This window comes from Terrapene carolina, unplaced genomic scaffold (genome assembly GCF_002925995.2).
Source record: "Terrapene carolina triunguis isolate 2854851 unplaced genomic scaffold, T_m_triunguis-2.0 Scaffold33356, whole genome shotgun sequence".
NCBI lineage: Eukaryota > Metazoa > Chordata > Testudines > Emydidae > Terrapene > Terrapene triunguis.
In genome coordinates, this window is record NW_020697707.1 from 2,672,093 (window position 1) to 2,694,347 (window position 22,255).

Sequence of the window (22,255 nt, forward strand, 5' to 3'; positions counted from 1 at the left end):
GAGTGCAGCTAATCTACTGAATGGATGGCAAACTGTTGAACTTTGGCCACTTCCAATCCAGAATCAAAACATCGCCAACTTCAGTCATCGAGCTTCAGTATGCTGACAACACTGTAGTGCATGCTCACTCGGAAACAGATCTTCAAGCCATCATCAACATCTTTGCTGAAGCATATCAGAAAATGGGACTGGCACTTAACATCCAGAAAACAAAGGTCCTCCATCAGCAAGCTTCTGGTGCACAATTCCCAGCAACAGCAATACAGATCCACAATAACCCTCTAGGGAATGTTGCACGCTTCCCATATCTTGGAATCCATCTCTCACAGACATTGGTATGATATTGATGAAGACATCCAGTATCATCTCAAATGTGCAAGCCAAGTTCTTGGTCATCTGAAAAAGAAGGTGTTTGAAGATTGCGACATCAGAACCAAAGCCAAACTCATGGTCTGTAAAACGGTGTGATCCCCACCCTACAGTATGGGGCTGAAAGGTGGACAACATACATGACACATCTTAAGGCGCTGGAGAAGTATCAATGCTGTATGCATAACATTCTGCAATCAAATGGGATGATAGACACACGAACATCAGCGTCCTCTCACAAGCTAATATTACGAGCATTGAGGCCATTATTATTTATCATCAACTTCGCTGTGCAAGCCACTTTGTCAGGATGCCTGATTCCAGACTGCCAAAACAAGTCTTCTACTCTCAACTCAGCCAAGGCAGAAAAACCTCAGAGGAGGGCAGAAAAAAAAAGTTACAGGGATGTCCTCAAGGCTAACAGGAGGAAATTCAACGTTAACGTCAACTTGTGGGAATTTATAACCCAGGACCGACAACAATGGAGGAACTGCTTGAGACAGGGAACTCAGCACTTTGAAAATTAGATGCGACTACATGTAACGGAAGAACAGATGTGAGAGAGTGCGTGGTATGGCCCGAACTAATACCCCAAGATCACCCGCCCTGCTCGGAAACACGTCTGCAATGTGGCAGAGTCTGCAGCTCCAGAATAGGCCTTATCAGTCATCAACGGATTCACAGATCATTTGAAATGGACAATCCATGAAAGACAATCATCCTCAACTTCGAGGAATTCCCGATGATATACGTACATATCTACACACACACACCTACCTTTTTTCAGGCACCCAAGCATCATATTTAATACATTTATTGCTGACGCTACACACTGGACAGATTTTTTTTCAGTTCACTACCTTAGCCTCAGTTACTCCTTGATCATTTTCCCCTTCAAAAGATCCTACTGCTTTTGGACTCAAGGGACAAGAAAAGTTCAGACTACTTTTAGAAAAGTGTGTTACTTTATATTTATATCCATCATCTGAAATTACTCAAGGCATCATAGTTTTTAACTGGCCAAAACACAGTGTTTGCAAACTTCAACTCACAACCAATCTCCTCCTTGAATGAAAAGTTTCTTATCCCTGCTAATTTTTGGTTAGCAGCTTCTCCATCACAAATAAGAAATGCATCTCCTCTGTAGAATTCAGAGGCGATCCAACTGGTACTCAAGGCTCCAGTTGCCAGAAGCTGGGAATGAGAGACAGGGGATGGATCACTTGATGATTACGTGTTCTGTTCATTCCCTCTGGGGCACCCTGCACTGACCACTGTCGGAAGACAGGATATTGGGCTAGATGGACCCTTGGTCTGACCCAGTAGGGCCGTTCTTATGTTCTTATGATCTAAGCCCTGCTGTTCAACTCAGGCCACTAGAAGAATTTTTTAAAACCTGTAGAAGCCCTCCAGCAACCTATTAGCATTCAGACAACTTGAAATTACATTAACTAACCTAAATATATAAATTGCCTTCAAGTCTCTCTTTAGAGAAAAAAAATTATTTTCTATTCCAGTCATTTACCAGACTACCATAGTGGGCTGAACAAGAAGAGAATCTGCTAAGAGAAAGAAAATTAGCAGGCAAGAAATTTCTCATTCTGCTGCACAGCTTCTCTTCTCATTCATCACAAGCGGGAAGCAGTGAGCAGTGATTCACAGACATAGGGATAAAGGATAAAGCAGACTTCGTTATTATGGCAGAATTATCAGCAGAAACAGAAGTTGCCCCTAAAAAGCAAATCCTTGTAACTTAAAGTATGTGAGATCCAATACAGTCACACCTTTTTCTACCAAAGGAGGCTTCTATAGAGGAATAGAAGCCTAAATTGCAAGACTTCCTCTGATGAGCCTCAGATTTGTCTCCCACACTGTCAGGTATCTTGAAAACCTCCATGAATGGTATCCCAGATACTTAGCATGTAAACTGGTGCAAGATTTTAACATCTTGCCTGATGCAACTTTGAGGCCTTAAGGCCTGGCATTTTGGTTGGAATGAGATGAACAAGGAACAATTGGTGTGTTCACTTCATATGCTTGAGATTTTTTATTGCTCTTGGAGTGCCCATTTATGCCACCCACTTCTAAAGGCGTGCTAAGGATTGAAACAAAATGGGATAACTATTTTCCAGGAATTATGGAAAGAAGAATTTACCTTGAGCATAAAGGTTTCTCAAGCTCTAATAGCAGCAAGGGCAGCTACCCACTTTGTTATGGTGCTTAGTTGTAGGACCCATTGCTGTACAACAAACAGCACTGTACAAAGCTACAGGATGTTAATTATAGGTGGTTCAGGTCCTAATGAAATGGGGTCCCTGCTATAAAAAGTCTAGTCTTTCCCGGAGGTGTCACGGGCTGTCTATGAAGTTCACAGAAATGCCTTCTGGACCAGTGGAGAAGTAGGAGGAAGACCTGAATTCTTTTCTATATCCTTTGTATGAATGGTCCTGAAACGCATTACATCTTTCTGTGCCTGGGGCATAATATCCACTGCCACAGAGAAGCTTTGACCTCTGGTTACTCCCAGGTTTGGGAGGAAGAGATACTTGTGCTTCAGCTCGGAAGCCAACCTCTAACAGGAGGTAGGAGGAAACTTGCCAAAGGGAATGTTATGCCATAACTGCTCACTACAGGGTCTCTTGCACCTTTACTGGCCACTGTCAGACACGATACTGGACAATGAACCACTGGTCTGACCCCACATGGCCATGTCTATGTTTTCTTTTTCCAAACATGCAACTGATAGAGCTGTCCAAGTAAGCTGAAGGAATAAGTACTTCGATTTGGGGAATTCACCCTCTAGGTATGCTCTCCTCCATTCAGGATTGTTTCCATAGTGAGTGTGCATGATTGGCTGAGAGTGAAAACTGGACTGGCTTTCAGCACATTTGTACTTGCCTGCCCACAAAGACCCGTTTGGGTGTGATCCACGAATGACACTTAATTTTGCATTGCCTCTGCAAGCACATTGAGAAATCCCATTCAGGAGATTGCATAGCACCAGCTATTCACTGGGGATAACTGGTTACAGATGATCATTGATACTAAGAGGTTTTTGTTCTTTGCAAATTTTTACCATGATGGTATAATTATGGCCAGAGTCATGCCTTTTTGACCCCAAGTCAGCAATTCTCTGCAGTAGATTCAAAAAGTTCCGGATTTTGAACTGCTGTGTTTGAATCCTTTCCAACAGCTAGCAAGTTATGCATGGGTCTGTTTCTCTGTACTGGGCACTGACTACCTTTTTGTCCATGAACGAGTATATATACACATAACTTGTGACCATCTGCCATTTCTTAAGACTGGGTGCAGAGGGTAGACCAAAAGGAGGCATCTTGTACAAGAAATATAATGTCTCTTACACAAATGCTCCCTTTGCCTTTGATATGCTGGGGATTTTGTTGGTGGGAGGAGGGGAAATCTACATTTCTTTGACAGCTTTAGTTTTCTCCCCTCTGCTAGAGAACAGTCTCTTCTCTTAAATAACCCTAGGTGCTAGTAGCAAGCAACAGATTTCTATGCTGGCTTTGACAGTGATGAATGAGGCCTCTATATATTCTCAGCTACTAATTTCTTTAATGTTTCTCCATTGAGAAACATGTGCTATCATAACACTAAAGTTTGGTATTATTTCTTTAATTACATCAGTAAGTCAGTAGCCCCTGCACAGAGTGCCTCAATTCATGGATTTACATATAGAACTTCAGTCACATCTGAATTTACTTGAGATGCCTACTTTATTTGATCGTGTCTCTCGCCCTTTGGTTAGCAGCTTGACCCCATATCTATGAACCTTAATTTAAAACGGCATGCAATAACAAACACTAATATGCTTAATTTAGTATGTACTGTTCTCAGAACTCACCTCAACTGACCTATTAGTTTGTACTGGTGAGTCGTGTTCTTATTCCTAAAAACCCCAAATTGAAGTTTAAGTGTCTCCTGCTGACAGAGAAACAGGACACTTTAATTGACTTACCTTTTTCATATGTAGGCATGTTCTCCTGAAGTAGTCTACTAAGCTGGAACCCATTTAAATGCAAGAACCTTAGTTGTTCTCTCATTGGTTTCCCTTCTATAATGGAGAGTATAATATTCCCAACATTGTTTCTTGAAATTGGCAGGCCAAGACCTATTGCCAACGTAGCAGCTAAGTCCATCTGTTGCACAAGTTCTGGCTGTTTTAAAGGGCCTAGAAGAAGAAGGAGAATACTTATATTACAAAATGATTCTGATTTGGAAGGTGGAGCTGCAAGCTTGGGTAGTCTCTGAATGTGCTCATGTACTAGATCAGATATGTTCCCAAACCAGGGTCTGCTTAAAAAAAACGTTGGTCACAGTCTAGCTCCTCTTCCTTTCCAGCTGCTGCACCGCAACAGAGGACAGCAAAAGTGTTATTAAATTCTTACGTAACGTTACTCTTCCACATTAGTAATTATTGTAGTTTTAGCAAGCATGCATGTAATTATGAATAGGACAGGGTGGTCCATGAAACCATCTTGGAACTAAGTTGTGGTCCACATTATGAAAGTGCATGACAATCCCTGTACTATATAAAACACTAACGAAGTTGGAGGTGACATTCACTGAAGTGTACACTGTGAACTATTCTCGGATTTAAAAAATTCTGTGACTAATAATTTGAAATAATGTATATTCATCGTTTTCTTGAAACTTATCTGTATTGAGATGACACCCAAAGACTGACTTAATATCTGGGCTCCAACATGCTAGGCAAAAAGCACAAGAGATTTAAACAGGAGGAACTAAGGCTGCAATTCTGCTATTCCACATAAGCAGGCCTAATGATTTCAATGAGGCTTTGCACAGGGGACCATCACGTGCTGCCGCGTGCAGGATTAGGGCCTCAAGGCCAATCCCATAGACCTTTCAACACATGAATAACTTCACTCACGTAAGTGCTACTGTGTGCGTACATATGAGCTTAAACGCTTGCTGTGTCAGGCTCTGACTTTTTGGAAAACTATCAGTGTTTCCTTGTGTGCGCCTTGCAAGCTACATGACAGCATTTTAAAAGATACTTGAAGTGCTTGTGTATACAAGAATAGCCAAGATGGGTCTTGCTATAAATAAATACACTTCGTGAAAAAAGATCACTACAGTATCTATTAGTCTTATAGCTCCTTGTAAGAGCATTAGAAGTTCTCATCTCATTTTTAGTCTTGCTTTGATGGCGTGACCCTAAGAGCCCCTTAACGCCAACTGGCAGAGGGTCCACCATACTGCAACTTATATCAGGCCTGACACACACACAGTGTCCCCAACACACTGTTGCCATAATATGTATCTAAAGCAGAGGAGGGCAAACTACGGCCCACAGGACCGTCCTCCCCGGCCCTTGAGCTCCCAGCCGGGGAGGCTAGCCCCCGGCCCCTCCCGTCTCCCCTCCGTGTACAATTACACAGAAGGTAAACAAAGTAATCAAACCCGGAAGAGGAGCAAATTATGAGGAGGATGTGAAATCAGCTTAGTTCAGACACTTGGGGGCCCCAGAGTCTGAATCCTGCTTCCCAGCAGATCACCCTGACTCTTAAGGCAAAGACAATGGACTTTGGAAAATACAAGGGAGCAAAAAGCCATTGGAGTTAGCTATGACTTAGAAGACATAGGGAACAGAACCCTCTGAGCATATGAACAGGGGATTCTCTTGGCCTGAAAGGCAGGAGCTGCTGGTAACTTGATCTAAGTGAGAAACCTGCTTGTGTAAAGATTGTAACTTGCTAAAATTAAGTTTTAGTGACTGAAAACATGTTTTGTTTGTAACCGTAACTGTCTTTTATTCTTGCTTAGAATCACTTAAATCTCTGGTCATGTCTACACTAGCAAGTTTACAGCAGCACAGTTGTACTGATACAGTTGTGCCACTGTAAAGCCGCTCGTGTAGCTGCACTATGCCTACAGGAGAGAGCTCTCCCGTCGACATAATAAAACCACCTAAATGAGAGGTGGTAGCTATGTAGGCAGGAGAGTGTCTCCAACCAACATAATGCTGTGCATACGAGCACTTATGCTAGCAAAACGTATGTCCCTGGGGGGGGTGCTTTTCTCACACCCCTGAGCGACATAGGTTTTGCCGACATAAGTGGAAGTGTAGACATGGCCTCTGTTCCTCATTAATAAACTTTTTCTTAGTTTTACTACAAACCATCTCAGCACTGTTATATTGAACTACGTGAGAGTCTTCAGCAAATCTAACAGACTGATGTGTCTGGAGGCAGGAAACAATTTCTGTGGGTGTTCAGCGAGAGAGAATGGACACTGCAGGGAGACATCTCTGGGGAACTCATGTTCACAGATTGTTACCTGTAAGGCAAGATTTAAACTGGCAGAGCCTTGAGGAGTTTGCTGGCAAGGCAGACAGGCTGCTGGTCAGGGGCCTGATGCATAGTTTAGCAGCAACAAAGCTCTCATTTGCTGAGACAGAGGGATAACAGTGGCTTACAGTTCTGGGAGTCCTAAGCAGAATGTCACAGACCGTTCCTATTTATTCCCATGCTCATTCAAAATGCCACCTACAATCCTTAAATCTTCTTTCATGTAATCCTTGCACGCTAGTCTCAGCAACTTTCAGAATGTCATTAAAGACAAAAAGTTACCCACTGGTATACTTGATTGGTAACAACTGGTTGATATGTAGATTATACCAAACTTATTTAGTAGCAATTGGGATTTGCATCTCCCTAATAGGTTACACAAGTAATACTTGACCAGCACACTAATTCAAATATAACTGCCAGTAGGATTACCCAATTTGCATAAACCAGATCTACCAAATTAAACATAGCCTGAATTATTTGCTCATTTGCAAGAGTAAGACCATTTAAAAAAAGAGTGACTAAAATTCCAACTAGAGAGAGAACAGATAGCAAGGGAAAGCTACATATGAGTTGCAAGACTCACTATTAGTAACACAAATATCAAGGGACAAAATGCCATAATTTCACAAGGCTCTTCAAGGTGTCATGCAGCTGACATTGATAAAATGTAACTGGGAGCAACAATCAGCTCTTGATTTGGTTATTTCAATATCTGAAAGCAACCCAACTGCCCTTGTTGACACAGTGTTGAGTGCATCAGCTGGACACCAGCTCTGCAGATGGAAGTGCATCAGCTGTGCTGAAGTAACCTCCAGCAAGAGGACTAAGCCAAGTATCTGAGGGCAAGATTTAAAAGCAAGAAAGTCAGATGTCATAGCAAATGGGTGGTGGGAGCCAGGGGACAGAGTGATATGGAAGAGCAAATTTATCTCACTGTAACTTAATTTAATTGATTATTTGGACAAAGTGTTTGAATGTAATTAAAAGTTATGCAAACCATAGAATAAATATCTTTATAAACACAAACAAGCCACTATGACATTCCCTCCCTTTTCCTCTTACTATGGATCAATGCACTTTTCACAGTGGAATGTGGTGTCAATCAGAAAAACCTTTAGTGCTGTACAATTAGAAACTTGACCAAAAGAATGACTACACTCATGCTCAGCATTCTGCATTCAGGGATTGGAGCCAGGCATCCACATTGTCAGTATTTCAACCTCTTGCGCCTCTACAGCAAGAGCTCCACTTCTCTCCCCAACACCACCACTCCAGTCTTTAATCTTCCCACTCAGACCAGGAATGGACATTTACTCCCCCACCACTGATCTGGGGCACAAGAGAAGGGCAGGAAGAAGTTCTTCTCAGGGAAAGGCTAGGTTAGGCAGAACTCACTTCAAGCAGGAATTCAGTTCCAATCTTGTCTCCTAGTGGCCAATAATCAGCCTACCTCTTCAGAGAAGACCCCTTTAATAGACTCCTGAATCCTTTAGGAAGTTAGCCAGTCCTAAAGTGATGGCCACATGGAAAACAGATTGTTTCTTAAGAGGCTAAAACACAGAGGTCATGTTTTAGCAGGACATCAATGCACACCAAGGATAGTAAACACACATGGCCAATGCGTTACAGTTTATTTCTCTACTAACGCAAAACCTTGTTAAACTGTCTGTAAAGAGAAAGTGTCTTATGTAACTTAACGCTCTACACCAATGTATAACAAAGCTTTGAACCTGAAAGTTTAGAGCCATTATGAACTAAACTAGAGATGAAAGCATATTCTAAAAGACTTTAAAAATCACCTACAATCATACAGTTCTGAATAGGTTTTTTTAATACAATAAGACTGAAATTCTTCAATCCTTACCGTGACAAAGTGGGGGTTCTGTCTGTACCACTTCTGAAGTGTGGATATTTTATGAAATTGTATCATGAAGTTACCGTGTCAAGGAAAGCCTACGTGTATGTGGATCCACCATGAATTAGCATGATTGTGTCATGTCTTCACCAGGCCAGAGATAATGGTAAGTGATCTGCACTCAACAACTATCTATTCAGAGTAAAGCATCTTGGGACAATGGGTTTGTTCTAGATGGAAGACACTTCTTCCCCTTGTCGAAAGGGAAGGGGGTTTGACAGCTGTGGAAAATTACATAAAGGCACAACAAAAGAAGCAGGCGACCCCAGCAGGAGTCTATAAAGGGACTCAGAGGATGAACTGGAGCTGGGGAAACTGAGCACCCAGCCAACAGCTGCTGTTCTCCAGTTGCCCAGCTCTGAAGGCAGCGCCGCCACCAGCAGCAGCGCGGAAGTAAGGGTGGTAAACCAGTAAACACACATGCTGCTATTAGGGCACATCAGGAATTGCAGTTCTACCAGAATCAATGTTGGAAAAAGGATGAGCAAGAAGAAATTATGGACACTTGTTCACATTTCAAAAATCTGCTTGGACAGAGATCAGAGGACCAAAAGAAGAGGTAGGTCGTATCTGGGAAAACCCAGACATATGGTGACCCTACTCACAGCAGTCCTAGTGGGTGGCCAGAAAGGAGCACTCGCTAGGATCTGTGACACTTACCATTTCTCTTTTCAAAAGCAGAGCTGATAAATAGCAGAGGTGTCTGAACTTCTTCCTCTGAGGAACCTCCATGACTGCCTGTTTCGGACATCCCATGATCACCACACACAATAAGTAAGTTGGGCAAAGAAGATTCTTCTTCCTGCAACTCGCAGGAAAAAAAAAGGCTTCAGTAATATCAGACATGCACATGCTTCAGAATAATTTTATTATTTTTACCATTTTAATAAAAATATTTCCTCTAATAATTTGTTTTTAAAATGGCTCTGCTTCCAGAGCAGGTTAGCAGAGATGCACTCAGCAACTGCTGCCTGCAGTACAGGTACACTGCCAGCATGCCGGATTTTGACACTGCTTCCACTCTTTTCCTTAATTTTGAAGTCTTAAAGCAAGGATAGCAGAGGAAAAAACTTACTTCTTAACGTAATGTTTTTGTTTGTTTGTTTTCCAAAAGAGAAAAACTGATCAAGGTCTAGTCAGCCTCTTGACAATGTTGCTAGAAAATCAAGGAGTACCCCATCAGGATTTAAGAGTTCATAAAGGAATTAAAGATGATATAATCTAGTCTGTATCTCCTGGTAAGAAAAAAAAAACAACAGGATTTAAATAGATTCGAAGGACACACAGACTGAATTAGCAGAACAAGTAATCGTCAATATTAATCATGTATTGTATATTAGGACAAGAACCTAAAATCAAGGTGAAGTCTAATGAACTTTTAGAAGGTATTTACATTCCAATATCCTCTTTCCATTCACTCATGACTCAGATGTCTTCAGGCAGATATCCGACACGATTTATTTTTGTTGTGGGAGGGGAGAAGCAGAGGGAGTTTAAGTGAAACCCTCCAATGAGTTGAGCTAATAAATTAAAATAAAAACTGAAGAAAAGTTATTTTGTCCTTAATGTAAAAATCAGACATGGTATATTTGTAGTCTCCAATGATAAATGCAATACTTGCTCTGTTTGAGTAAGTGGTTTTATAAGTTTTATATTTTTCAAAAAGTCCTAAAGCTTTTAGGGTTATATTTGCATATTAACAACTCTATTGGTTATCTATTAATGAATTATGCCAGGCCATTCCAACACCATATGGAAGGTCGGTTTTCTATTTTGCACTGAAAATAGTTCAACCTCTGATGAAAATGTGGGGCAGATACTTTCACACCAAAAACTAAACCAAGCGTGAATTTTGATAAACCTTAGAGAAAATCAATATGCTTGAGTTCTAATCAATTAAAAATTGATCTTAAGAAGTCGGTTTTGAGTCTCAGGATTTTTTGGGTCCTTCTAGCTTAAAATATAAACATAAAACTGAAAAATTGTACATACAGAGTTTGGGAGTCTTTCTGGGGTTATACTATTATTTACCCAAAAAAACCTTATAACTGAATCCTTAAGTGCTAACAGAAAACTTGATTTACAATAGCTACTTCTCTTTGATGCTGTATGCAGAAATCTTTATAACAATTAAAGAGTGTAACACTACTTTATTTTATGCTCTCAGTAACTTTTCCTGCATCCAAAGTTGAAGGCTAAAGCAGTGCGCACAAACTGCATGTTACCAGTTCAGGGGCACTTGTGAGCATTAGAAGACTTTCAACAAAGGATTAACTACTGCATTGAGAAGTTATGTTTTTCATGAAACCATACTTCAGGTTCAGCAACTCCATTCCTGAATAAACTCCGTTTCATGGAAATAATGATCTTCCTGAAAACAACTAGGGTGACCAGATGGGAAGAAGAAAATATTGGGACACATGGGGGGCGGCGGGGTCCCGGCGGCAGAGCAAAAAAAACAACAACAACGGAGTCCCACCGGCGGAGGGGGAAAAAAAACACACCAGGAGTGCAAAATATTGGGACAAATTGCGTCCCCACCAAACATTGCTCGGGACGCGGGACAAACGCCTAAATATTGGGACAGTCCCAATTTTATCGGGACGTCTGGTCACCCTAAAAACAACAGCTACCATGCTGATGATTCTGGATGTGATTAAACTGGTCGGCCAAATCAAGCGTGGAGCTCTTGAGCCAAATGAATGGTTTCAAAAGAGAAAAGGATCCGAGACAAAACAATAGCTACTCTAACAAATACTAGGATCTTTTAGAGTAATCAGCTAGCTCAGGAGTTAGTCCTGTTCTTCGTGAACGGAGGCGTTGCTGTGGAGGAGAGCCTTTCCGAAACTACTAGCCTTGGAGTCAACCAAAAAAAACAACAACAAAAAACCACCTAAGTAGAACACACAACTTTCGTTTTCAGAAAAAAATCAGCTGCACTTTTGAACATTAGGATTGCAGTATAATATTGGCTTTTGTCACCAGGGCCGGCTCCAGGCACCAGCCCACCAAGCATGTGCTTGGGGCGGCGCCTGGAGGGGGGCGGCACGGCGGGGCGCCCCGGCCCGAGAGCAGGGCCGCGACTGGGCTCGCCGCCCTCCCCGCGGCGCTCCGGCCGCCAGGGAGAGCGGATACGCAGCGGGCTCGCCGCCCTCCCCTGTGCTCCGGCCTGTGGGGAGAGCGGGGCCCCGGCCGGGCTTGCTGCCCTCCTCCCGGCGCTCTGGCTGCCGGGGGCTCTCTGGCCGCCAGGGAGAGCGGAGAGCCCCTGCCGCAATGGGGGGGGGGCAGCCGCTGGCTTTTTTGCCTAGGGCGGCAAAAAAGCCAGAGCCGGCCCTGTTTGTCACATGCTTCCAGCTGTGCCCTCTGCCTAAAACAGGGGCCTTATAGAGTGGAAGGAAATTGTTTTTCTAGTCCATGAGCATTTGTGCTGTGTTACAGAGGAAAATCTTCAAAGCAGCAACTACTTTCATGATGAAGGGATTCTTTGTGAAAGTGTCCCTTTTATTTTAGTGGCGCTCCTGAGCCAACTAGGTAGCTTTGAGGATTTTGACTTTTTTGCTGGGCACTTCCACAAAAATCCTGGGCTTTGTGAAAGTAGACACTGTTTTGGCTAGAGATCCTCTCAATCTTAAGACTGGAAAATACATAAACTGTCAGTTCAAATTTCATTACACATCATATCAACAAAAGCATAAGAGCAAGGAAATGAAGTCAAGTCATTCAACCGTATATACTCTCAGTTCCTCCACCTAGAAACAAACTTCACCACAGACAATACACCACCATAACTCTGCCCCAGTAAGGGTAACAGCTTTCCAGCACCCACTTTCCCCTCCCACGCCATGTATTAAGGAGTGTGATTCCCCAGAACTGTGCAGAAAGGATAGAGGTGATGAAGGCAGAGCTATTTGTGGTGGTGCTGGTGTTGAAGTGCTGGGAAACTGGCATTCCTGCTGGGACAGAGTTAAGGTTGCAGTATGTCTACAGTAATGTACTACTGGGGGAATTCTGCGCCACTACACAAGCGCAGAATTAATGTTCCCTACAGATTTCCCCCTCCCCTGCTGAATAATTGATTCTGAAAGGAAGGCAAAGGAAAGCTGCAAGAGGGATCATGCTGTAGTTACACCTTTTGCCTACCAGGGGCTGATGCAACACCAGAAGAGAGGGCAGCTGGCTCTCAGGCCAGAGCAGCTGCGGAGAGGGAGGCTGCCTTCCTCGCAGCGCCCTGCCTGCGGAGTCAGGTGAGGAGGCACAACATATGGGGTGGACGGACAGAGCAGGGCACACAAGGCTGCTGGGGGGGGGGGGTCACACAGATGGGCTAGTGGGGAGGACAGACTGGGGCAGGAGCACAGGAGCTAGTGGGAGGCTAACATTGAGCCGGGGCTGAATGGGTGTGAGGATGCAGGACCACAAGGGGGCAGGGGCAGCTATGTCTGGCTGAATGGGGAGTGGAGATGCAGGGACACATGGGGACAGGGGCAGATGTGCCTGACTGAATGGGAGAGGCTAGGAGTCAACCAGCGTCTACATGGAGGAGGCTCCCCAACTCTAGAACAATCCCTCCCCCCCAAAAACCCCCAAACTGTTCCATACTTCTCCCACCCACACCAAACAACCCTCCAAGTTCACTCCCAGGCTCCTTCCCAAGCAATTATTTTCCTCTCCCTCAGCTCCTCCATTACCCCTGACTCCCCCAAGCCTTTTCACTGCTTCCAAAGGGTGCAGGAAACACATTTCTGTATTGTGGATTAAATGAATTATTACTCAAAATTTTGTATTAAGATGCCTAGTAAGGAATCTATTTGTCAAAAAACATTTCCTGAATCTTTTTTGTTGTCTGTATTGTTACAGACATACTTGCTGACAGGTATTTTGAAATAAATTACCAAAATGAGTGAAACTGGCATGATGATAGTGTTATTTTGACAAATAAAATATGGTACGCAGAATTTTTAACTTTTTGGCACAGAATAACCCCAGGAGTCCTAGCACATGATGGTTCTAGTAGCAAAGTAGCAGCTTTCAGTGGAGTTCTGTTAGATGCTTTAACTTCATTTCCTCATTTTTGTAGCTTTGTGTTAGTTAGAGCTGAACTTTAACTGAGTGTTCTTGTGTGTTAACATTGATCTGAAACATACGCACTATTGCTAGCATCGCAGAATGGAAATACATTGCACCCAAATTCAAGTTATTTAGGTTGATACTCTTTATCACATTTGACTGATTGTGCTTGTATAGTATTGTAATAGCTTGAACATTTTAAAATAGGACCTGATCCTGCAGAGTTTTGACAGTCTTTTCTTCCTATGACTTCAATAGCAGCTCCTGGGTGCTCACCACCACTTTTGAAAAGCAGGTTATATTTAGGAGCCTAAATATGCCTTTAGGCACCTAACTTTAGGCATCTGCTTTTCAAAGTCTTGGCCAGTGTACTCAAGAACATCTGTTAATAAAAGTTGTGAAAGTAAAATCTTTAAAAACAGGAAATATTGCTACAGCAGTACATATTTCCTGGAGAGTAAGACACTCCAATTTGAAGTATACTGAAATAACTATCACCTTAGTCTTCCGGGAATATTACAGCTGTGTTAGTCTATCACTATTAGATTTGTGTCCAGAAGTAAGTATTTCACCTTTGAGAGGAGTGAAGTATGAATCTTCTTGAGGATGTTATCCATTTCATAAAGCTTTGGTCCCACCAAAGGGCTGTTTGGTCCAGTCAGATGACCAATATGGTCCAATCCTAGGTAGTGAAGTATTAGTATATCCCAGTCTTCTCTTTTTAAGACATTATCCAAATGCCTGGTAACGTTATCATCGACCTTGTAGATGAAAGCAAAACATTTTAGAAAAATCACATCTTCCTATTCTACTACAAGTAAAGGAAAATTAAGTTGCTTCATTTGGCACCACACGTTCAAGTTCCATAGAAGTTAAGTGAGAACTGCAGGGTGCTCACCAATTTTGAAAATCATATTTGCTGTGTAAATCAGCTTGAAACCCGGAACCTAACTGTAGGTACCCAGTTTTAAAAGTCTTGGTCCCCGCTTCACCCCTTTCAGCTGAAGAGACCCCAAAACAGATAAGATGTATATATAAAAATCAAAGAAAACAGGGCTGTCAAGCCACTGAAGGGCATTCCTTTTCTTAAAAAAAAGAACAGTTTAACCTTTTAACTAATTTTCCTCCCTTACTCCCGTCTTTCACCTCTATCTCCTTCCCTACTGGTCAGTAGGGAGTACTGTCTAATATTAACTCTTTTGTGCTTCTACTGGTTTTTATTGGAGGAGCCCAGCCCCGCCCTTCTTATTCACTCTCGATACAATTTAAAGTTTTTAAACTTTCTACTCAGTTTGACAGCCCATTTTGAGTTTTACATTCATTCTAAGTTCTTCTCATTTCAAAAGAAAAGCTATGTAAACATTCAGTTCAATACTAACTTGTCTATTGAGCAATCAAGGTCTTGTAACAATGGAATAATACACACTGAAAACTTCAGATCATGTCAACGTTTCTAGAGGAGCAATGTGTATCTAATGTAGTTAAGTGGTGAAAAAACAATTTCCACTAACTCCTGTAGGCCTAACAAAAAAGAAGAGAGTTAGCTTTTCAAACATGGAAATAGAAAATACTTATGGCAGGAGCCACCTAACGGTCTCACGGTTTACTGGAAGAAGGAATCACAATTTCCAAATATTAACTGAAATTGTGGAAGTTTTTCCAGTGTAACATTCAACACATGAAAACAAGTGACTTCAAAACTCGATTACTTCCCTCCTCCCTTTTTGCTAAAATAATCGCATGAGCCACAGGAGCTATACAAAATCAATGCTTTCTAATACTATCTATACAATGGGATTAAAAATTTGGCATGGCATATAGCACTGATTCTAGCTTTGGTAGTCCTTTAAGCCACTAAAATCATGTCAGAAATGAAGTGGGGGAACAGAACACAGTAATTAGACTTACATGATTTTTAAGGTGCAAAGACAGACAACTGGCCAGGAGAGGGCAATGTGTGTGGGGGGAGGTGATAGGTGTGTGGCAGGAGACCCTGTTTTCTAATGTTCAACTGCATTAATTTCTGTTGTTGGTGATTTGTGAGAAATCAAACCTTCAACACTGTGACTGCACTTTTGCCACTAGTCCCAGACTTCCAACCCCGAAATCGTTCAATCCCTGCCACTGTAATCTGATCCTTTAGAACAAGATGGAGAGTTTAGCACAAACAGGCTTATGTAAAAGGAACAAACCGGTGCAGTATCCTGCTTACATCTGCCACTGCACTGCCCCATAGGAGCACAAAGAGGCATTTTGTTTAAGAACCACAGTTCCTCCCAGGGCTCCTGCATTGCAATGGAATGGGTGCAGGGAAGAATAGTTTGCAGCACTCATGTAGGAGCTGTACACTGCCCCCATGCAGCCAGCTGGCTACCACACCCCTGGCCTTCTGCAACCAGTTGCTCAGAGGAGGGAGCCCCTGGGCTTGCTTAAGCACCCAAAGCTGCAACATGGGTAGCCTTTACAGGACTGCACAAGTGGACGGAACCCTTCATCCCTCCTATGCCAGTACACAGCCATGTTAGAGCACATGACAATCTAGACAAAACTGGATATTTTTGATAGCTGCATGATCAGAGATCCTAGCTATACTAATAGACTTTTTAATATTGGTTTGTACTATGGGATAGGTGAGTGGACTGAAAACATGTCTAGCTTTGTTTAAAATTCCACAAAATGATCTAGTCTCCCACCACGACAAAGCTTTGTGGGTAAATCACATGAATATTAAAGAGGAGTTATTCACAGACCTCCTGCACATTAATGGACAAACGAAATGGCATATGCTTACTCTTTTTGAGTTAATTAGGCCTGGAAAAACTGTTTTTTTAATTGAACATCAGCTATACTAAAGGTTTTCTATTGCTCCCCCATGATTATAGTATCCAAGCACCTTCCACATGAAATTCATGGGAACAGCAAAATCCCTAGTTTCATACTGTGAATACTTTTTTAAAATAGGGTATATCAGTCGAGTTTTCAATTAGTAGCCAATGTCTTGCATACTCCAAAACATGGCCAATGGTTTTTGAGAAGAAAGTGTTCACTAAAGGTTTGAAAAATGTGTGCACTCAATATATAATTTGACTTTGTAAAAGCGTCTTACCTCAGTATAATCTGACACAAAAAATGATGTTGTTCCATCATATTCCACAAAATGCTTTGGAAACAGTTTAACCCAAGTGTCGTCACCATAAAAGATTATTCTTTTCCCAGCTGTTTTTGCCTGCCATATCAGGTTGTCTTCCAAGAGTGCTGGAGAATTAAGGTTCATGATAACATCAATGAAGCCAGGTATGCTACCAGTCATCAAAGCCTAGAAAAATAAAGTAAAGTAAAGTAAACAGCAGAAGCTAAAGAAGTATTTGATACTTGTGTGAAAAAATAATGAGGTACAATTAACAGTGGCCAGGTGTGGAGTGGGGGGGAGAATCAGGCTTACAATGTCAAAGCCTAAAAATAAATGAATTAACCCATGAATTGCCACACCAGAGTCCAGTATCCTGTCTCGAACTGTGGTCGCTGGAGGGTCTATACTGAGAATGCTCATTCAGGGCAAACTGCAAAGAATAGGGCAGACGATCCCCACAACTGGTGGCTTAATCGATAATTAGGTTTCACCAAGCTAGTAACCAAACAGCTTCTGTAATGCCTTCCTGGTTACCAAGAAGCCAAAACACAGTTCTCTTTAAGCAATCCAGCCTTTGGCTCCCACCCAGACAGCCAAGTCTAATATAGTGAGGGTTAAACCTTATTATATATAAAGATCTACCAACCCGAAGAGACCTGGTCACATTACCCATCAGGTCAATGAATATTTCAGATCTTACCCAAATACACACTTACTGCCAATCCTTATTAACTAAATCTAAGATTTATTAATAAAGAAAAAAAAGTTTCTATGGTTAAAGATCATTATACATACAGATATGAGTAAAGTCCTTAGGTCAGTTTCATAGCAGAGATGGTGAGGCTGCTGATTTGTAAAAATCATTTTGGAATCAATTTAAAAGGTTATAGTCCAATAGGCAGTCTATGTGCAGAATTTGTTCAAATTCTTGCATGAAAATCGCAGGGTTAATCCAGAGCAGACTGCAGACCTCAGTCTTACAGATTTAGACTTTCCAAGTCAAAGTTTAAGCAGATCTGAGATAGCAAGGATCAGGCCGAAAACTTCCTTTATAGCTTGAAGCTCAGTGGATAAGCCTCTTTGCAGCAAATGATCACAGCAGGCCTTCCTTGGATGAAGAATAGATAATGTACAGTGTTGCTCTGAAGCTAACCTTTGTTTCCTAGGCATACACTGGTAACTAGTTGCATTCATTAGCATAAGGCAATTAATCATTCAAACAGTTCACAGGTAGTTTTACTATGCAAAATCACAAATTTCAAAGAGAAATTAAGGCAATAATATTACACCGCAAGTATCACTTAAATGATATCCCCTTTTGATCTCTGAATCAATGGAATACAGCAATGCAACATTATAGGCAGGAACAGAAATTTAGCACCTACAAGCTAATTAGATCATGTTAAAATTTTAACAAGATATAGGTAAACAGACAAATACAATTACTATCTACTTTTAATCCTCTAACAATACAGACCTACATATCTAGGACTCTAGTCTATGTAACATGGCCCCTACAAGCAATGCCCTGTTTACCATTTCAATACTCTTCTAATATGTCCTCCTAAGGGTTGCTTTCAGGTCAACCAGCCTCCTGGTTCCTTAACCGCTAGTTCAGCATCACAACAAATTGCCATACCAGAGGGCATCTAGTCCTGTACCCTGTCTCTAACACTAGCTACATGAAGGTACAAGAAATCCCATAATAGATCATTTTCACATAGGGGAAAGCCCAGGCAATAGTTGTGTTTAAGCCCACACGGACACAGCCAATAGTAAAAGCTTCTACACTTACATCACGTAAGGATAAAAAAATTTACAATCCATAACAATGTCATTTAAAAAAAATCCTACTAAGCTCTCGGCCTCAATTAGGGACAGGAATATTCACAAACTGTGCTCTGAGTAGCAACAAAAAAGATTCCTGATTTAACCGATTTTGTGGAACCTTACCAAATGTTAAGGATGACTCAATTAAAAAAAAAAAGTTCTAATACATTCAAAAGAGGGAACAAAATTTAGGAATAAGGGAAAGGTGTATTAATCATGGATGGCAAGAGTTTCTAAAGAACAGTCTAAAAATAAATATTTGAGGGGGCACAGAAGTTTTCAAACATCAGCCCAGAGACAGCTGCCAAAAAAAATTTGCAAAGTGAGAAAGTTTCAGCCCAAGGAAGCAGAAGCCTTCTTGTTTTCATGGAAGTAAGTGTTTACAGTGATAAAGTATTGTTTATGCCTCTGCTGGTCTACAAATATCAGACTGTTAGCCAAAGCAGAGAAAAGTACAGCCCTCACTAAGGATTCCAATATAGGTACAGAAGACTATTTATGTACTGAATTATTTTATTGCATTTAATTTTTTATTCTGAGAACAGACATAATGGTCTACAATTGACAACGCATGTTTGGCTAGGAAGTTGCTGTATCTTGCAATGTTGTTTTCTTTATGTTTGCATCTTTTATAAAGCTATAGTTATCTGGGCAGAAGCAGTGGGATTCTTTGATGTTAAGTGTACTCAAACTTTTTATCGGAGATGAAATAATTTAAGACAGCCTCCAGGTTTGTGTACAAATAGCATGAATCAGGAGGGAAAAATTCAAGTGATTAAGAGTTTTACTATGAATGAAATTCTAGGACCCTACCATTTTCTTTATATTACAGTCTATAATATTGTTGGTTAGTTTTGCAGACTTACTGGTCTGCTGAGCGCAGCAACACCGAACACAAGTTATTCTCTGCAAATTTCCATTTTAGAGTAAAAAGTGTATGCAAAGCACCACGGTTACCAACAGTCAAATTATCTACCCTAAAAATGAATCATCACTACGCAGTTGAAACTGAACAAGTTTGAGACCCAGCTAGAATATACCGATGCTAAATCCACCTGTATGGGCTTCAGATCCAGATAACTAATGCTGCTATGATCATCACTGGTTCCAAAAAAAGAGAGCCAAGCAGCCCTGGATTTCTGTTAACTTAACCATCATTGAACAACATCACATTGCTTCTTTGAGAAGAGATATGGTCATATCGTAACCCAAACTGCGTTCGCAACTTTGACCAGAGTCCCAGGAGAGACAGCTGAGGTCACTCAATTAGGGTGAACTGCAAAGAATGGAGCAGACAATCCCCAAAGCTGGTGGATATTCCAATACTTAGATTTACCAAGCCAGCACAAAACAGCTTCTATAATACCTCACTGGTTACCCAGAAGCCAACAACACAGTCCCCTTAAAGTAATCCAGCCTTAGGCCTCCACCCAGACACCCAACTCAAATCATATAAAAACATTCTACCAATCCCAAAGGATCAGACACATTACCTCCCAGATTAATGGATATTTCAGATCTTACCCAAATACACGCTGACACCCAATTCTTATTAACTAAACTAAAATGTATTAAAAAAGAAAAGAGTATTGGTTAAAAGATCAATATACATACAGACATGAGTACAGTTCTTGAGATTAGATCCATAGTGGAGATGGTGAGCTTTGTAGTTGCAAAGAGTTATTTCAGAAATAGTCCATAGGTTATAGTCCAATGTTCACATTCAGGGTGATTCCAGGTTAGGACTGGAGATCTCAGTCTTGCGTTTAAGCTTCCCCTGCATGAAGCATCAAGCAAATCTGAGATAAAAAGGATTGGGACCCGAGGCACAGCTTGGAGTCCATAGGCGAACAATAGGCACTCATGGGGCCTCTGAAGAGGACCCATTTCCTAAGCATCACCAAAAATTATCTACACAGATTAACATAAAGTAATTGCCCATTTTCCATCAGTCTCAGGTGATTTGCTATACATTTCAAAGAGAGACGAACACAGTGATATCCTAGATTTACAGTTCATTTAAATAATATTCCCTTTTGATCTCTGAATCAATAGCTATAGTGAGACAGAAACTGTCTGTTTATATGGCTAACATTTAACAAGATATAAGTACCCTGTGACGTTGCACCCCATAATGCTTTATGGAAATATGCTTATGAATGTAAATATGACATAACTGGAATATGTTTTATGCTAGATATGCCATGTAACACATCTCTGCAAAGGTTATGATCTACTGCATATATTCATCCTATTCGTATGCATGTATCATTTTTGTATTCGAAGTTGTGAATATTAGCTGTGTACTTGTTTGATTTTAAGTAGCCTTAGTAAGGCATTTGGTCAGCTTCTTTAGAAAGGAATTTGCAAGTTAAGGGCCCAATCAAGAAACACTTAACGAACAATGGATCTTGGAAGACTTCAATCCACATAAGAAGTCTTCCTGGAGACATTCAAGATAGCATGTGAGCAATGGCTGCTGCCTGTAAAAACTGAGTCATGCATGGACATGTAACTTGCCCATGTGACTCCAAAACTCCATCTTGGAGCTGGATTTTGCATAGGAGAGAGGAGGGAGTCTGCACCCACAAGAGAAAATCTATTTAATCCCCTGGGAGACCCCTCCATCTGGTTTTCAGCTGGCTCAAGAGATAGCCTCTCCACCCCTAAAGGATACCTGAAAGAAATTGGAACAAAGGACAGTAACCAGAGGGGTGTGAGTGACTGCTGTGCCCAGACTAGAAGGAAGCTAATCTGTAAAAGAAGCTTACTGGAACATCTCTGAGGGTGAGATTTTGTCTGTAATCACTTTCTTACCGTATTAGGTTTAGACTTGCGTGTTTTATTTTATTTTGCTTGGTAATTCACTTTGTTCTGTCTGTTATTACTTGGAACCACTTAAATCCTACTTTTTGTATTTAATAAAATCACTTTTTACTTATTAATTAACCAAGAGTATGCATTAATACGGGGGGGGGCAAACAGCTGTGCATATCTCTCTATCAGTGTTATAGAGGGTGAACAATTTATGAGTTTACCCTGTATAAGCTTTATACAGGGTAAAACGGATTTATTTGGGGTTTGGACCCCATTGGGAGTTGGGCATCTGAATGTTGAAGACAGGAACACTTCTTAAGCTGTTTTCAGTTAAGCCTGCAGTTTGTGGGACATTGTTCAGACATGGGTCAGGGTTTGTAGCAAGCTAGCGTGTCTGGCTCAAACCAGGCAGGGCACTGAAGTCCCAAGTTGGCAGGGAAAGCAGGCTCAGAGGTAGTCTCAACACGTCAGGTGGCAGTCCCCAAGGGGGTTTCTGTGACCCAACCCACCACATATACACATACAATTAGTATCACCTCCAATTCTCTAACAATACAGGGTTGCATTTCAAAGTTCTAGCCTATCTAGCATGGAGTGGCCCTAATTACCATTCACACACTTTTCTAACGTCTCTAATGGTTGACTCTGGGTCAATTAGCCTGCAAGCTGTTTAACCCTTTCTGGCTATGCATCACAGCAACAAAGCCACACACACTGACTGCAAAGCTTTTATGGAAGCCAAGACTATCGCTCTCAAGAAGCTTCAGCCAGGAACAACATCGCTTCCTT

At 41.5% G+C, this 22,255-nt stretch overlaps 1 protein-coding gene across 1 annotated transcript in view; it reads right to left on the reverse strand.

The window, feature by feature from the left end:
• The window catches only part of LOC113409439 (GPI ethanolamine phosphate transferase 2-like), a 121,201-nt gene that overhangs the window by 85,432 nt on the left and 13,514 nt on the right, over positions 1–22,255 (reverse strand). The window contains exons 3-6 of the mRNA XM_026663352.1: positions 16,796–17,005; positions 14,262–14,450; positions 9,283–9,424; positions 4,349–4,561 (exon numbers count right to left, since the gene is read on the reverse strand). Of these exons, the coding sequence (XP_026519137.1) occupies positions 4,349–4,561; positions 9,283–9,424; positions 14,262–14,450; positions 16,796–17,005 (754 nt within the window). The remainder of the gene's footprint in view (positions 1–4,348; positions 4,562–9,282; positions 9,425–14,261; positions 14,451–16,795; positions 17,006–22,255) is intronic.